General features: G+C 37.1%; 1 protein-coding gene across 7 annotated transcripts in view; it reads left to right on the plus strand.

Moving 5' to 3' along the window:
• The window catches only part of GABRA3 (gamma-aminobutyric acid type A receptor subunit alpha3), a 313,354-nt gene that overhangs the window by 153,798 nt on the left and 145,121 nt on the right, over window positions 1–14,435 (plus strand). For all 7 annotated transcript variants that reach the window (XM_060292122.2, XM_060292123.2, XM_060292121.2 and 4 more), the window contains one exon: window positions 6,160–6,325. In XM_060292122.2, coding sequence (XP_060148105.1) covers window positions 6,160–6,325 — 166 coding nt within the window. The remainder of the gene's footprint in view (window positions 1–6,159; window positions 6,326–14,435) is intronic.

A 14,435-nucleotide genomic window follows, 5' to 3' on the forward strand; every position in this document is an offset into this window, starting at 1 on the left:
GAGAATTAAGGAGAGAAAAGAAAGTAAAAAATAGTTGTTTCAGAAAGTGGGAGAGTAAATTGGTTTGGCAAATGTAAAAGGATCATGGGACATTTGAAGTATGTTGGGGAAAATTTAAAGAGAGACCAGTCAGGAATAATTATGGATTTTTCTCCAGCTATATTTAGCTGCTTAGTTGCAGGCAAAGAGATGGATTTAACCAGGGCTTATATTTTTTCCAGGCAGTCACAACAGAGTAAGGGAAAGGCAAGTGTGTTGAGGGTTCACAGCAGAGAATGATTATAATGATTTTAATTACGTACTATGTATGTAATCCAAGTAGGATAAGAAAGTAAGAACACCAAGGTGATGATGGGAAATTTAAAGGTGGTAAGATCAAGGGATTAGAGATAGGGGGGTAGAAGGGTTGACAGTATAAAGGTACTGGATGAAAAGGGTTGGAAATATATGATCAGATAGTTATTTGAGACCATAGATTGGTAATGACAAGATTTAGGCTATGACCATGGGAGTGAGTGGCTAAATTAGGATGGAGCTGAGGCTTGTTGGAGGGCAAGAGATCAAGGAATTTATTTGTAGGTTACAGTGACCAAGGATTATTATATATCAAACATAATGCTTAATTCTGTACACGAATTGCACCATTTAATTCTTATAACACTCCTATGTGTCAGTAGTACCATTATCAACATTTTATAGATGAGAATATTGAGTCAAATCACTCACCCAATGTCAGATTTCTATGTGGTAAATCAAGGATTGGAACTAGGATCTTTCTTACTCCAAAACGTTTAATAGTGACAGTGACCTGAGGCTGGGTAGAATTAGATGGCCTTAAATGAAACTCTGGTGACAAATTGAGGCAAAGAAATGGCAGATTTGGCTTCATAGTATCTGGGTAGCAGCACTTGGGATACCTCTGTTCAGGTAAAGTTCTGGCAGATAGTGCCTCATAGCATCCAAGCAGGGGAGTTGGTGGGCAGAGTGTTGGTATCTAGTACTTTCTAAGCACTAAGGTAAAGGAGTTTTAGGAATTCTTATAGAAGATTGTACTGTATCGGTGCCTTGTACAAAGTGGATGCTCAAATGTTTGTGATAAAATGAATTTATATTTGGACAGGATATAACAGCTGACTCATCCTGGTAACAGGTCTTTAGCCAGGCATTTTATGTATGTTATATTATTTAATCTTTAGAATTCTTAGAGGATGAGTATTATTACCCCCATTTTATGTTAAAGAATGAGGTCTTTAAAGCCTAACATGACTAATATTTGGTAATTCCAAGTAGTCTCTTAATCTAGTGTGTTCCAAAGCCCATCCTACACCCTATCCTTTATACTATCTTACCTCATTTAGGGATGTGACTTTTTCAAAATAACATTCATTAGCTATTTATTAAGTATGCATTATTTATCAAGCACTTTTCTATGCATTGGACATATATCTATGGATAAACCAAGCAAAATTCCTTGTCCCCATTGAGCTTATATTCTACTGGGGAAAGAGATGATAACAAAAAACATAAAATATATGCTAGAAGTGCTAAAAGGGAAAATAGAGCAGGCAACTGCATAGGAAGTATCTGGGATGTGTAGAAGGATTGAATTTTTAGATAGGGTGGTCAGGGAAGGCCTCAATGAGAAAGGTGATATTTGGATAAAAACCTAAAGTGAAGGAATGAACAAACTATCTGGAAATTGGATGGAAGAATATTCCAGGTAGAGGCAATAGCAGATGCAAAGGCTCTAGAGCTGGAGCATGCCTGGCATATCCAATGAGTGGCAAGGAGGCAATATGGCTGAAATGGAGTGAGTAAGAGAGGAGGGTAGTAGAGGTTAGCCAGCTATTTGGGGATAAGATCATGTAGGTTCTTGTAGGTCATAATAAGGCTTTTTGAAATGGGAAGCGATTGGATGGTTTTGAACAGAGGAGAGACATGATCTGACTTAACACTTTATAATTTCACTCTGTCTGCTGTTTAAAGAACAGACTGTAAGGGAGCAAGGGCACAGGCAGCAAGACCAGTTAAGAGGCTTTTATAATGATCTCAGCAAGAGATGACAAGCCAGAGTATCAGCAGAGGTGATGACCAGTGGTTTTATTCTGGATATGTTTCCTTTCTAATGGAATGCCCATGAGACTTGTTTATGGATTGAATGTGGGGTGTGAGAGTAAAAGTGGAATCAAGAATGACATCAGAGTTTTTACTGAGCAGATGGAAGGGTGGGGTTACTATTACCTGAAATGAGAAAGACTGCAGGAGGACCAGGTCTGTGTGTGTGTGTGTGTGTGTGTGTGTGTGTGTGTGTGTGTAGGTGGATATTTGAATGTGTTAGGTTTAAGGTGCTTCTCAGACATCTAAGTGCAGATATGGGTTGCAGGAGAGATCTAGGATGGAGATATTAATTTGTAAGTTATCAGCTAATAGAGATTTCCCTCTGGTTAGTTCCTTGTACCTTCCTTTAGTTCTTGAGCAGAGTGAATTGATTGAGTAACCATTGTTATTTTGGCTATGCAATTACATATTATGGTGACTTGAGCATGTGTCATGATTGTGTGTTCCTGTACCATAGATAATACATTCTAATACCAAGATTATCTGAGCCTGCACAAGGGTTGTTACCTCCTATATTATAGCCAATCTGCCCCTACCAGAGGGATCTGCCATTGTGACCATGGTTATCTGAATACACTCATTGGTTTTAAGCTCATGTGTCATCGGTGTTTATTCATTTGCTGTACTTATATGAGCATACACCATGGTTGTCTACTTTTACAGTGTACACCGGCTTCTTTATACTAACTTTAAAACTAGTATTAGGTTTTACATTCTGCTCATGCAACATAGTTGTTTGAATATTCATGTCATTATATGATGTTCCTTTGCTGTAATTTTCAGTATATTCATCATGGGTATGTGTAGTATTATATTTGTTTGTTTATGTTATAAATAGCAATTTATTCACCGTGGTCATCATTACTTGAAAGATATCAATTCTTCATTATGGTCACTTGCATCTATACCTTACCTCTCAGCTCCAGTGGAAAAATTTGAGCATGTCAACCTACTCTTGGACCATGGCTCCTGTTCCTGCATCATGGCAGTCTAGCATGGCCATCTACCCCTAAACCATGTCACTTAATTCTTGTATCATGGTTGCCATGATACACACATTGTGTATGCACACATTGTGGTTAAGGACTAATATACCAAATACTTCTTCACATTCATCATGGTTGTTTAAGCATATACCATAGTTGTCTCCAGCTAGATAGATGCTTTATCATGTTTGAAGGCTCTTTGTTCAAGTGTCATGGTTTATGCACTACGGTCACTTGAAAATTCAGCAAGGTTGTTAGAATAATTTTGAGTGTCTGCTCTTCTACTGTCCTTCTCTGTACTGTTTGATGATCATCTGAGCATGTACATGGATTTATGTTCATTTAATGCTAATATATTCTAATGTGCCATATTTCTCTGTACATATATCAGGGTTGGGTCTGTTTTATAGATATTTGCTAACTTGCTAAGACTCTGCCTCTTCCAGTGGCATGTTGTTTTTTAATTAAAACATTAATTCTGGGCTTCCCTGGTGGCGCAGTTGTTGAGGGTCCGCCTGCCGATGCAGGGGACACGGGTTCGTGCCCCGGTCCAAGAAGATCCCACATGCCATGGAGCGGCTGGGCCCGTGAGCCATGGCCGCTGAGCCTGCGTGTCCGGAGCCTGTGCTCTGCAACGGGAGAGGCCACAACAGTGAGAGGCCCGCGTACCGCAAACAAACAAACAAACAAAAAAAAAAACATTAATTCTGGTAAAAAAAAAACACATGACAAACAATCAACCATTTTAACTGTACAGTTTAGTGTTGTTAAGTATATTCACATTGTTGTACAGCAGTCTAGTGGCATTCTTTTGATCACGTGCAATGTCTTAATGAAATGTGTACCAAGGCCCTCTTCTCTTGTTCAGTGGTTAGTAGGCTTATGTGCTATGGTTTTCTGACATATATCATAGCCAAATGGTTTTATATCATAAATGTGTTCACATGAATAATAATATTGTTTGCTAGCAAGTGTCATGGTAGTTGGAGGGCATGTATTATGTCTAACCTCTTTTATATATAATGGATGTCTTCTCATGCATAATGGTTATTTGAACATGTATCTTAGTCATGAGTTTATATAACATTGTTGTCTTCTTATGCATCATAGTTTTCTCCTTCCAAATCATGGGCATTTGTTTCTGTGTCATTGGCATCTATGCTTAGTGTGAAGATTTGCTCCTTGTTTACCATGATCATTTGAACATAAGCCATAGTTATATACTAGAATAGCATAGTTGAACATACACTATGAGTATCTTTGCTCATGCAGCATGGCCATCTTCTCCTAAACCCAGGATTGTTACTCAGGCACTCATGTTTTTTAAGCATGCATCATAGTTCTGTCCTATATTCCATGTATTATTTCTACAATTTAGACTTCATATCCTGTACCAAGTCTCTTTGTTCCTGTAGAGTAATTGTCAATCATGATTATATGAGCATTAACCTTTGTCATGTGATTTTCAACCTTAGGGTCTTCTAAAGCCCTGTGGATGTTTGAGCATATGTCAGAGAGTTATTGCCCATACTACAGCTGTTTCTCTTGCCCCAGAATTGTCTGTTTATGTACCATATTTTCTTACTCATATGCTATGGTTTTCTTAACTGTACTGTTTCTGTTGATTTCTGTAAAATAGCCATCAACTCTTGTACAGCTCATGAGTCATGAATGTCACAGCACATATTAAATTGAGCATAAGAAATTGCTGTTTTGTGAAAGAAAAATTGTCAAATTGGCAAATTTATGTGATACAGCCGAATACTATGACTATTTCTATCTATAATGTGGACATTTTCTCATGTCAGAAATCCATCTTTTCCTGTATCATAGTTTTCTATGCCTGTATCAGATTCAAGAAGACAATCTAATATAGAACCTAGTGGCTGCCTTGGGGCGGGGGTGGGGTGGAGTGGTTAGGATCAATTTAGAAAGATTTTGTTCTTCATCTTCTCATCTACCAGAATAGCTCTTCAGCATGTATCTGTTTTACATATTAGTGTCTTGTATAAACTTTCCTTAGGAAAAACATTTCATATCCTTCTATGCCCTCTGAAAATTAAACCACCTATATGACTGTAAAAGAGTATGGTGCTGGGTAAGAATTAGGTTTCCTTCAAGTGGTCAGTGTCTCAAATTCAAAGAAGCCATAAGGTTTAGAGGTAACAAGCAAGTGCCTCTTTACACTGTTTTCTTAACCCCATGTCCTGGGTAAACCTCCACCAATCCAGAGTTCATAAAACAGCCTTGCATATAGGCAACTCAAAATTGCATAATTCTATCATCAGTATAGTTTGCTGACCACGTAGGGACTTCTGTACCAAGAGACTAGGCTTGGATTTCTTTATGTTGTGGCCCCTATATGGGACTGGTTTTGCCCTCAAATATCTCTTTATGGGAAAACATTGCATTCCTATTCAGGAATCATGGTGTCTCATCATTCAGCATTTTCTCAACCCGATTCAGAGGATACAGTCCATCTTCTCCAGGCCCGTTGATATTTTGGAAAACTGCTTAACTGTATCAAGATGAGAATCAATCCCAAAAATTCTATAAAGAGACTCCAGGTCTTAATATTCTATGATTTTCTACAGTATTATACAGTTATTCATGGAAAAGGCATTTGTGATAGTAAAAAATCAAACAGGATGGGGGAAAAATAAAGTGAAGACATGAGAGATTATTTTAAGATCTCAGATTATAAGAGGTAACTGAGGCTAAGAGAAGTTCTGTGACTCACCTAGTTAAAAGAAGACAGGGAAAAAGATGGCGTTGTAACCTAAGTCTTCCAATTACTGATTTAGAGTCTTTATACTACCCTCTATAGGTTAGGCTCTGGTATAATCAAGAGAGGGATATGCCAGGAGTGAATTTTGGTGGCATTGATGAACTGCAGAAGGAGGACTGTAACAGTAAGCATTTAGTAGCTGTATATTCTGGAAGTTAAATGGCTCTAATAGAGTTGAATAAAATATTTTTTTTCACCACTTCTTCCTCCTTCCCTTTGTCTTCTACTCCTTTCCCCTTCCTCTTTCCCTGAACATGGAACTCACAGGTCTCTCCAAGTTGGTGCCTAAGAAGATGATAATCACACAAATAAGTCAGTTCTACATGACTAGCCTTGGGGTTCTCTTCTTGATTAATATTATCCCTGGAACAACTGGCCAAGGGGAATCAAGGCGACAAGAACCTGGGGACTTTGTAAAGCACGATATTGGCGGGTAAGTACTCTTAACTCCTAGAACAAAAGAAGACTGTGATAAATTATTGCCTTTGACCAGAGCTTTTTTTTTTAATTGAAGAATAGTTGAGTTACAATATTGTGTTAATTTCAGGTGTAGAGCAAACTGATTCAGTTATATAAATATTCTTTTTTTAGATTATTTTCCATTATTGGTTGTTACAAGATATTGAATATTGTTCCCTGTGATATACAGTAAATACTTGTTGCTTATCTGTTTTATATATAGTAGTGTGTATCTGTTAAGTCCATACTCCTAATTTATCCCTCCCCCTCCCTTTCCCCTTTGGTAACCATGAGTTTGTTTTCTATCTCTGTGAGTCTGTTTCTGTTGCATATGTAGATTCATTTGTTAAGGAGGGAAACTTGTAAGAAGTAAGGGAAGTGAGATAGGGAAGGAGCAAAAGTAAAACAAAGGTGTGATTTCACTTGAAGTGTAGCTTCCATTTGACCCCATGGGGAGATACGGAGCATGAATGGCTTTTGTAGCTTCATCTCAGTCAGTCATTGTCCTCCCAGGCATTTTACAGTGAGATGGTTCCCTTCAGCTGATGGTAATACCCTGAAGTAGCTGGGGGATGGTTTTACTGGCATAGTAAAAGAAATCTTGACGTAGTAGTAACAGTAAATTCTATATTTGGTTTCTTCATGCTTTTATGGCTATGCTTTCTACCCTTCACTTTACAGATTCAATCAATCCCTAAGATCTGTCATTTCTTCCTCCCACATTCCTTGGATTCATCTACTTTTTTCCAACTTTCCTGCTACCACCCTAGTTTAATCCGATGTTGTCTTCCACTTGGACTACTGCAAGAGTCTCTAATTGGTTTTACTTCCTAAAGTATGTAGCCAGTGTTTCTTCCACAATGCATGTTGCATTATATCTGTCCTATTTAGAGTTACTTAATGACTTTCTATTATCCCTAAAGTCCCAACTCCTTAATATGATTTTATAAGACCCAGTATGACCCAGCCTCCACCCATTTGTCACCCTTATTTTTAGTCCTCCTGTCACCAAACTTTATGTTCTTCAGCTATTTTGAACTTCTTTTGACTTTAAAAGTCAACCTCATTCAGAGAATATCATTACTAGAAATCACCCCCTTAGCCTCTACATATTTCAATATTACGGAGGATATTTTATTCTTTGGTAGTGTTTGTTGTTGTTTTACATTTGGCTATTGTCCCATATACTTGGAAGCATTAGGACTTGTTCCTAATTATTTTTGCAGAGTTGATTATCTTAATGTACTCTGAGTCTTTCCATCTTCTATCAGCATTTTCAACAATAATCTCTGGGGCTGAGGGCTACACAACTGGACTGATATGTCCTTAGAAACATGGCCCATGTGGCCCTTTTTGTTCTTTATCCCAGTATGGGAAAAAAAAGACTAATTCTGTCTTATTAACTTCTCATGTATGTGATTTCATTGGGCATGATAGATGTTCTAAATAAGATGGAAATTCTAAATAAATGAATCTTACCTCTTCAAATGTTAAAGGCTTTTTAATTTTTTTTTTTTTTTTTTTGTGGTACGCGGGCCTCTCACTGTTGCGGCCTCTCCCGTTGCGGAGCACAGGCTCCGGACGCGCAGGCTCAGCGGCCATGGCTCACGGGCCCAACCGCTCCGTGGCATGTGGGATCTTCCCGGACTGGGGCATGAACCCATGTCCCCTGCATTGGCAGGCGGACTCTCAACCACTGCGCCACCAGGGAAGCCCAGGCTTTTTAATTTTAACTCTGAGAATTAAAGTTCTCTAAAAATGTATTGCATGCTATCTAATAATCCTAAACAAGGATTTTGAACAGAATAGTCCCACTTCTTGGTGACTCTCTGATCATCATAAAGAGCATTCATTGTGTTTATCCTATATCTGCTATTTTTCTTTTTGTGTCTCCATCCTCAGTGTCAGTTGTCACCTCTCCTGTTTACATCAGTTTGTTTATGTCCTGTTGGTGCTTAGAAAATCAAATAATCAAGCCTTTCAATAATTATATTAAAGAGAAGGCCAAAACATCCTGCTTGAAAAAGCAGAGACTGTTGAGGAGTACTGGTTTATTGACCAGTACTTTGTTCTAACATATTCTAATCATGTTCTAAATGCAATGGTTCTCAATGTTTGGTATGTGTAAGCAAGGAAGCAGGCTCCACACGTGGAGAATTTGATTTAGTAGCTCTGGGGATAGTGCCTAAAATTTGCATTTTTATCAAGTGCCCCACATGATTCTGATGTAAGGAATCTTTGAACAATACTTTGGGGACACAGTCCTTGTTTTCAAAGAACTTACAGTATAGTTAGGAATATGGGATTCTGAAATTTTAGAATAGCAGACATGGGAAAATGCATAGAGAGCATCTAGTCTGATTCCTCATTTTGTGCATGAAGAAATTGAGTTCCAGAAAAGGAAATTTATTTTTCTAAGACTTTACAGAAAATTAATAGTAGAGCTAGGTCTAGAACACCAGTCTCTGATTCCAAGTCCCATATTTTTAAAGAAAAGCTACAGGGAACAATTTCAGCTTCATGTAATAAAGGAATTTCTTATACTCCTGCTTCCTCGTTTGACCATTAACAAATGAGAACTATATGTGTGAACAGTGTTAGGTTGGAGCATTATGGAAATGTCATTTCTCTGGGTCAAAATGGTTGAATATAAGCAATTTCATGATGGGTCAACCTCAGTAGCAAGTAAATGCCAAATGGATATTCTGTCCAGGTCTGACTGAGATTTGTTGAAACTTGAGATGTGTATCAGACAGGATCCCAAAGAATACAGATGGGACATTTCAAATAAGACTATTTGAGGAGGGTACATTTGCAAAGGACCTAACAGTAAAGGTATGGTCTGGGTGTAGATACACCCCCAACAGATACAGCAAGAACCTAAGGCCAGCAGTAGGTATGTCATGTAAAACAAGTTTACTTAAGAGGTGAAGAGATCTTTAGTGGAGGAGATTTCACAGGGAGAGAGCCAAGAGATTACATACCCAGACTTTCCCTTCTTTTTCCCTCTGTCTTCTGAAGCCAGAGGCTGTGGCAGCCCTGCTGATATAGTTCATACAGTTTACTGTTATAAGAAAGAGAACAGGGTGAAGAGTGTATAATATATCTGGAAGGGGAAATGAAAGACACTGGGCACAAGGCTGTACATTTACATGACACCATATCACCACTTTTTCTGCAACAAGATTACATAGTGCTGGCAGTGGTGAGAGCAGATACTGTGAATTTAAGAGGAAATGGTTGAACTGTTGATTCATTGTCTCTTTGTCACATTCATAGTCTGACTTGGTGCCATGTTCCATAGGTCCTTGTAAGTGTCTGCTTTCATTGTGAAATATATTTTCTCAGTTCTCTTAATCTCAGAATAAACTGGCACCTGTGGCCACACATGTAAATACTAAGTTACTAAGAGAAACATAAAGGACTTGGTTTTTATTTTACTTTAACTCAGTGAATAATGTGGACAGGCATGGCACATGTTGAGTGGGAATGTCTCAAGCTAATTTTGACTTGAATTATAAGTATGCAAAGTCTAATCTCTTCTATGTGTATATAATCTCTATTATGGAATCAATACATTAATACTTTTACCATTCAATCACCAAATCTTAAAATTTAAGAATCAGATGTGGGACCTGAGAAGCTCTAAGTCCTAAGCTCCTACCCTGATCAAGAATCCCTCTTGCATTATGCTTTATGATTGACCTACCAGTTTGAATCCCTCCAGTAGTAAACTGCATTATTACCATGGGCATATAGCTCTAGGGATTGGAAAGTGCTTCCTATATTGAGCAGAAGTCCACCTTCCTCTAATGCCTACCAGTTTTAGGCCCCTGTGGCACTTGCTTCCTTTTCCACATAACAGGTCTCAGAGCTACTCCATGCTTTCTTGTCTACAGGATAACTCTTATTACTTTCAACTATTCTCCTGACATGATATGATTTTCCAGACATTGCTTAAAACTGAACACTCTCCTTTGTTCTCTAATTAGATTTTTTTGAAACTTAGTTCAATACTTTATTCTTATTTATAGTTTTCATATCCTATCCTGTTACTTTAAAACTTATGTTTAAATAACTCTTACTATGTACCAAGCACTATTCTAAGTGCTTTACATAGGTTAATCCATATAATCCTTATAACAGACCTTCTACCTAGGTGCTGCTATTATTCCTGTTTCACAGATAAAATATGGAGACACGGAGAGGTCAAGTAACTTGCCAAAGCTCACACAGTTAAAAAGTGGCAGAGCCAGGACTGAAACCCAGACAGTCTGGCTCCAGAGTACATGCTATTAATTGCTACAATGTATTGGTTTTCATGTGTTTGGTCAATTTTAAGTATGAATTAGGCACATGTCCATTTATTTTGTGTATGTGAACATCTACTTATGTATAGTAATACCTCAATCTCTGAATACTTAATATCTCAGCCACATGACTGCCTAGCCTGTGCTAAAATGGGGCAAGTGTAATTTTCTTATAGGACCTAGAGGAATAAGAAATATCATTTTCCATTTTGAAGTAGAAGTGTAGAATTTGTAACACAGGGCAGAGCTGGACATTTGAAGGCAGGATCAAGAATATTTGGTAGATGACACTGTGACTTCCTATTGTATCATGTCAGGAGGCAAGGTCGTCTCAGTATTACTGATGCTAAATGTGATCTCTTGGTTAAGGTGATGACTGTCAGGACTCTCCATTGTAAGGATACTAGTCACTAGGATTGATTGAGAGACTTGAGGCCATGACCAGCTCATTGCTTTGGTCATGGCCATGGTTGTGGGGTAGAGAGTAAATAATAGTGGGGAAGAGAATATGCCTAGTACTGTAGTTTCCCTTCTTTTGTGTCATAATTCTTTTCTCCACATAGGCAGTGTTATAAATGGTTCTCAGGCTGGCCTATGAAAGTCCACTTAATGAGAAATGTTGCTGAAATAGTGCTCATGCATTGGCAATTACAATCATTCAGATAAATTATGAGAAATAAAGACTTGTGTAGCCTTGCCTGGAAAAGTAGCTACCCTTTATGGCATTGTTTCAAAGGAAGAATGTGCCTTTAATTCTTTGCAAACTTTGGAATACAACCCATTTTAAGTTAGGGTACACCTGCTGATGTTCACATATGAAATCATATCTCTAAGGTTAGTACCTTGTCATTTAATCATTCACAAGATACAGTAGTCAGATCTTCTTGTGTGTTTCTGTGAAGCAGTGGCTTTTAGTTACTAAGAAGGTATGAAGGACTTGGTTTTTATTTTACTTTAATTCTGCAAATAGTGTGAACAGGTGGACCACATAGCGAATGGGTGTGTCTTAAGCTAATACTTCTTTAGTTTCATAACCAGTCTATAGAAGCCATTTAAGAAAAAGACAGTTGTCTTTTTGAGATATATTGGACATATTCTAGTCAAAAATCAGTTTATTCTTTTTTCTTTAAGTGGCTTCTGTAAAAACATTAGAATGTATGTTATTGAATTCCAGGTGTTTCTCATTCCCTTCCCAGTATATAACTGGTATCCCTAGTGCTGAATTTTTAGCTAGACCTTTCCACTTATTGGAATGACTGGACTCGGAAAATGAAAACATGGGGAGTATTGGGAAATGGTGAATAATCTAATATGGCTATGATTTCTGGTCAGAAAGAGAAGTAGTGGAATGTACACCTGTAAAAGTATATTGGGAATAGATTGCAGATTCACAAAAAGCCATGAATATCAGTCCAAGGAGTTGGATTTTATTTGGTAACCACGAAGACTTATGAAAGGTCTGTGAACATTGCAGATACATGATCTGAAAAGGAATTTTTAAAAATACTTTTTAAAATTGAGATATAATTGACATATAACATTGTGTAAGTTTAAGGTGAAAAATGTTTTGGTTTGATACATTTATATATTGCAATACGATTATAGTAGAGCTAGCTAATGCCTTTATGATGTCACATATTTATCATTTCTTTTGTGTTGAGAACAGTTAAGATTTAGTCTCTTAGTAACCTTGAAGTTTATAATATAGTATTGTTTACTATAATCACTATGTTGTATATTAGAGCTCCAGAACTTGTTTATCTACTACTTGTAAGTTTGTACCTTTAAACAACAGCTCCCCATTTCCTCACCAACCCTAACCTCTGGTAACTACCATTCTACTATCATTTGCACAAGTTCAGTTGTTTTAGATTCCACATATAAGTGATATCATACAGTATTTGTCCTTCTCTAACTTATCTCAATTAGCACAATGCCTTCAAGGTCCATCCATGTTGTCACAAATGGCAGGATTGACTTCTTTCTCATACACATGCCATATTCTCTTGTATATGTGTGTGTGTTTGTGTGTGTATGTGTATATCTCACATTTTCTTTTCCATTGGTGGATACTTAGGTTGTTTCCGTGCCTTTGCTATTGTGAATAATGCTGCAGTGAACATGGGGATGCAGATATCCCTGTGCAACACTGATTTTAATTCCTCCAGATATATACCGAGAAGTGGAATTTCTGGATAATATAGTAGTACAATATTTACTTTTTGAGTAATAACCATACTGTTTTCCATAATAGCTATACCAATTTACATTCCCACAAAGAGTGCACAAGGGTTCCTATTTCTCCACATCCTTGCCAACATTTGTTATCTCTTGTCTTTTGGATAAAAAGCCATCATAGCAGGCAAGTTGATGTCTCATTGTGGTTTTGATTTGCATTTCCCTGATGATTAGTGATGTTGAACACATTTTCACACACCTGATGGCCATTTGTATGTCTTCTTTGGAAAAATGCCTACACAGGTCCTTTGCCCATTTTTTAATTGGATTATTTTCCCTTTTGCTATTGAGTTGTATGAGTTCTTTATATATTATGCATATCAATTCCTAATCAGATATATGGTTTGGGAGTATTTCCTCCCATTCTGTAGGTTTTCTTTTCCATTTATTGCTTGTTTCCTTAGCTGTTCAGAAGCTTTTTAGTTTAATGTAGCCCAGCTTGTTTATTTTAATTTTTGTTGCCTGTGCTATTGGTGACTTATCCAAGAAATTATTGCCAAGACCAATGTCAAGGCTCTTTTCCCCTATGTTTTCTTCAAGGAGATTTACAGTTTCAGGTATTACATTTAAATCTTTGGTCCATTTCAAGTTAATTTTATGTGAGTGGTGTAAGGTAGGGGTTCAGTTTTATTCTTTTTCAAGTGGATATCCAGTTTTCCCAATATCTTTTATTGAAGAGACTGTCCTTTCCCCAATGTGTGTTCTTGGCTCCATCATCAAAAATTAGTCGAGAATATTTGTGAGGTTTTATGTCTGGGGTCTTTATTTTGTTCCACTGATCTATGTGCCTATTTTTATGCCAGTAACATACTGTTTTGATTACTATAGCTTTGTAATATAGCTTGAGATCAGGTATTGTTATACCTCCAGCTTTGCCCTTCTTTCTCAAGATTGCTTTGGCTATTCAGGGTCTTTTGTGGTCTGAAACAAATTGTAGAATAATTTTTCCTATTTCTGTGAATAGGAATGTCTTTGGAATTTTGACGGGATTACATTGAATCTGTAGATCACTATGGGTAGTATGGACATATTTACAGTATTAATCTTCAAATCCAGGAACCTGAGATATCTTTTTATTTATTTGTGTCTTCTTTAATCTCTTTCAATCAATGTCTTATAATTTACAGTGTACAGGTCTTTCACCTCCTTGGTTAAATTTATTCCTCAATATTTCATCATTTTCAATGCTATTGTAAATGGGATTGCTTTCTTAACTTCTCTTTCAGATAATTCATTGTTAGTGTATAGAAATGCAACTGATTTCTGTGTCTTGATTTTGTATCCTAAAACTTTACTGAATTCATTTATTTGTTCTAACGGTTTTTTAGTGGCGTCTTCAAGGTTTTCTACATGTAAGATTATATCATCTGCAAACAGAAATGATTTTACTTCTCCTTTCTGATGTGGGTGTTTTTATTTCTTTTTCTTGCCTAATTGCTCTGGCTAGAACTTTTATTATTATGTTGAATACAAATGGTAAGAATGGGCATCTCTGTATTGATCTTACAGGAAAGAGTTTTAACTTATTACCACTGA

The sequence above is a fragment of the Globicephala melas genome, chromosome X (genome assembly GCF_963455315.2).
Source record: "Globicephala melas chromosome X, mGloMel1.2, whole genome shotgun sequence".
Classification (NCBI taxonomy): Eukaryota; Metazoa; Chordata; class Mammalia; order Artiodactyla; family Delphinidae; genus Globicephala; species Globicephala melas.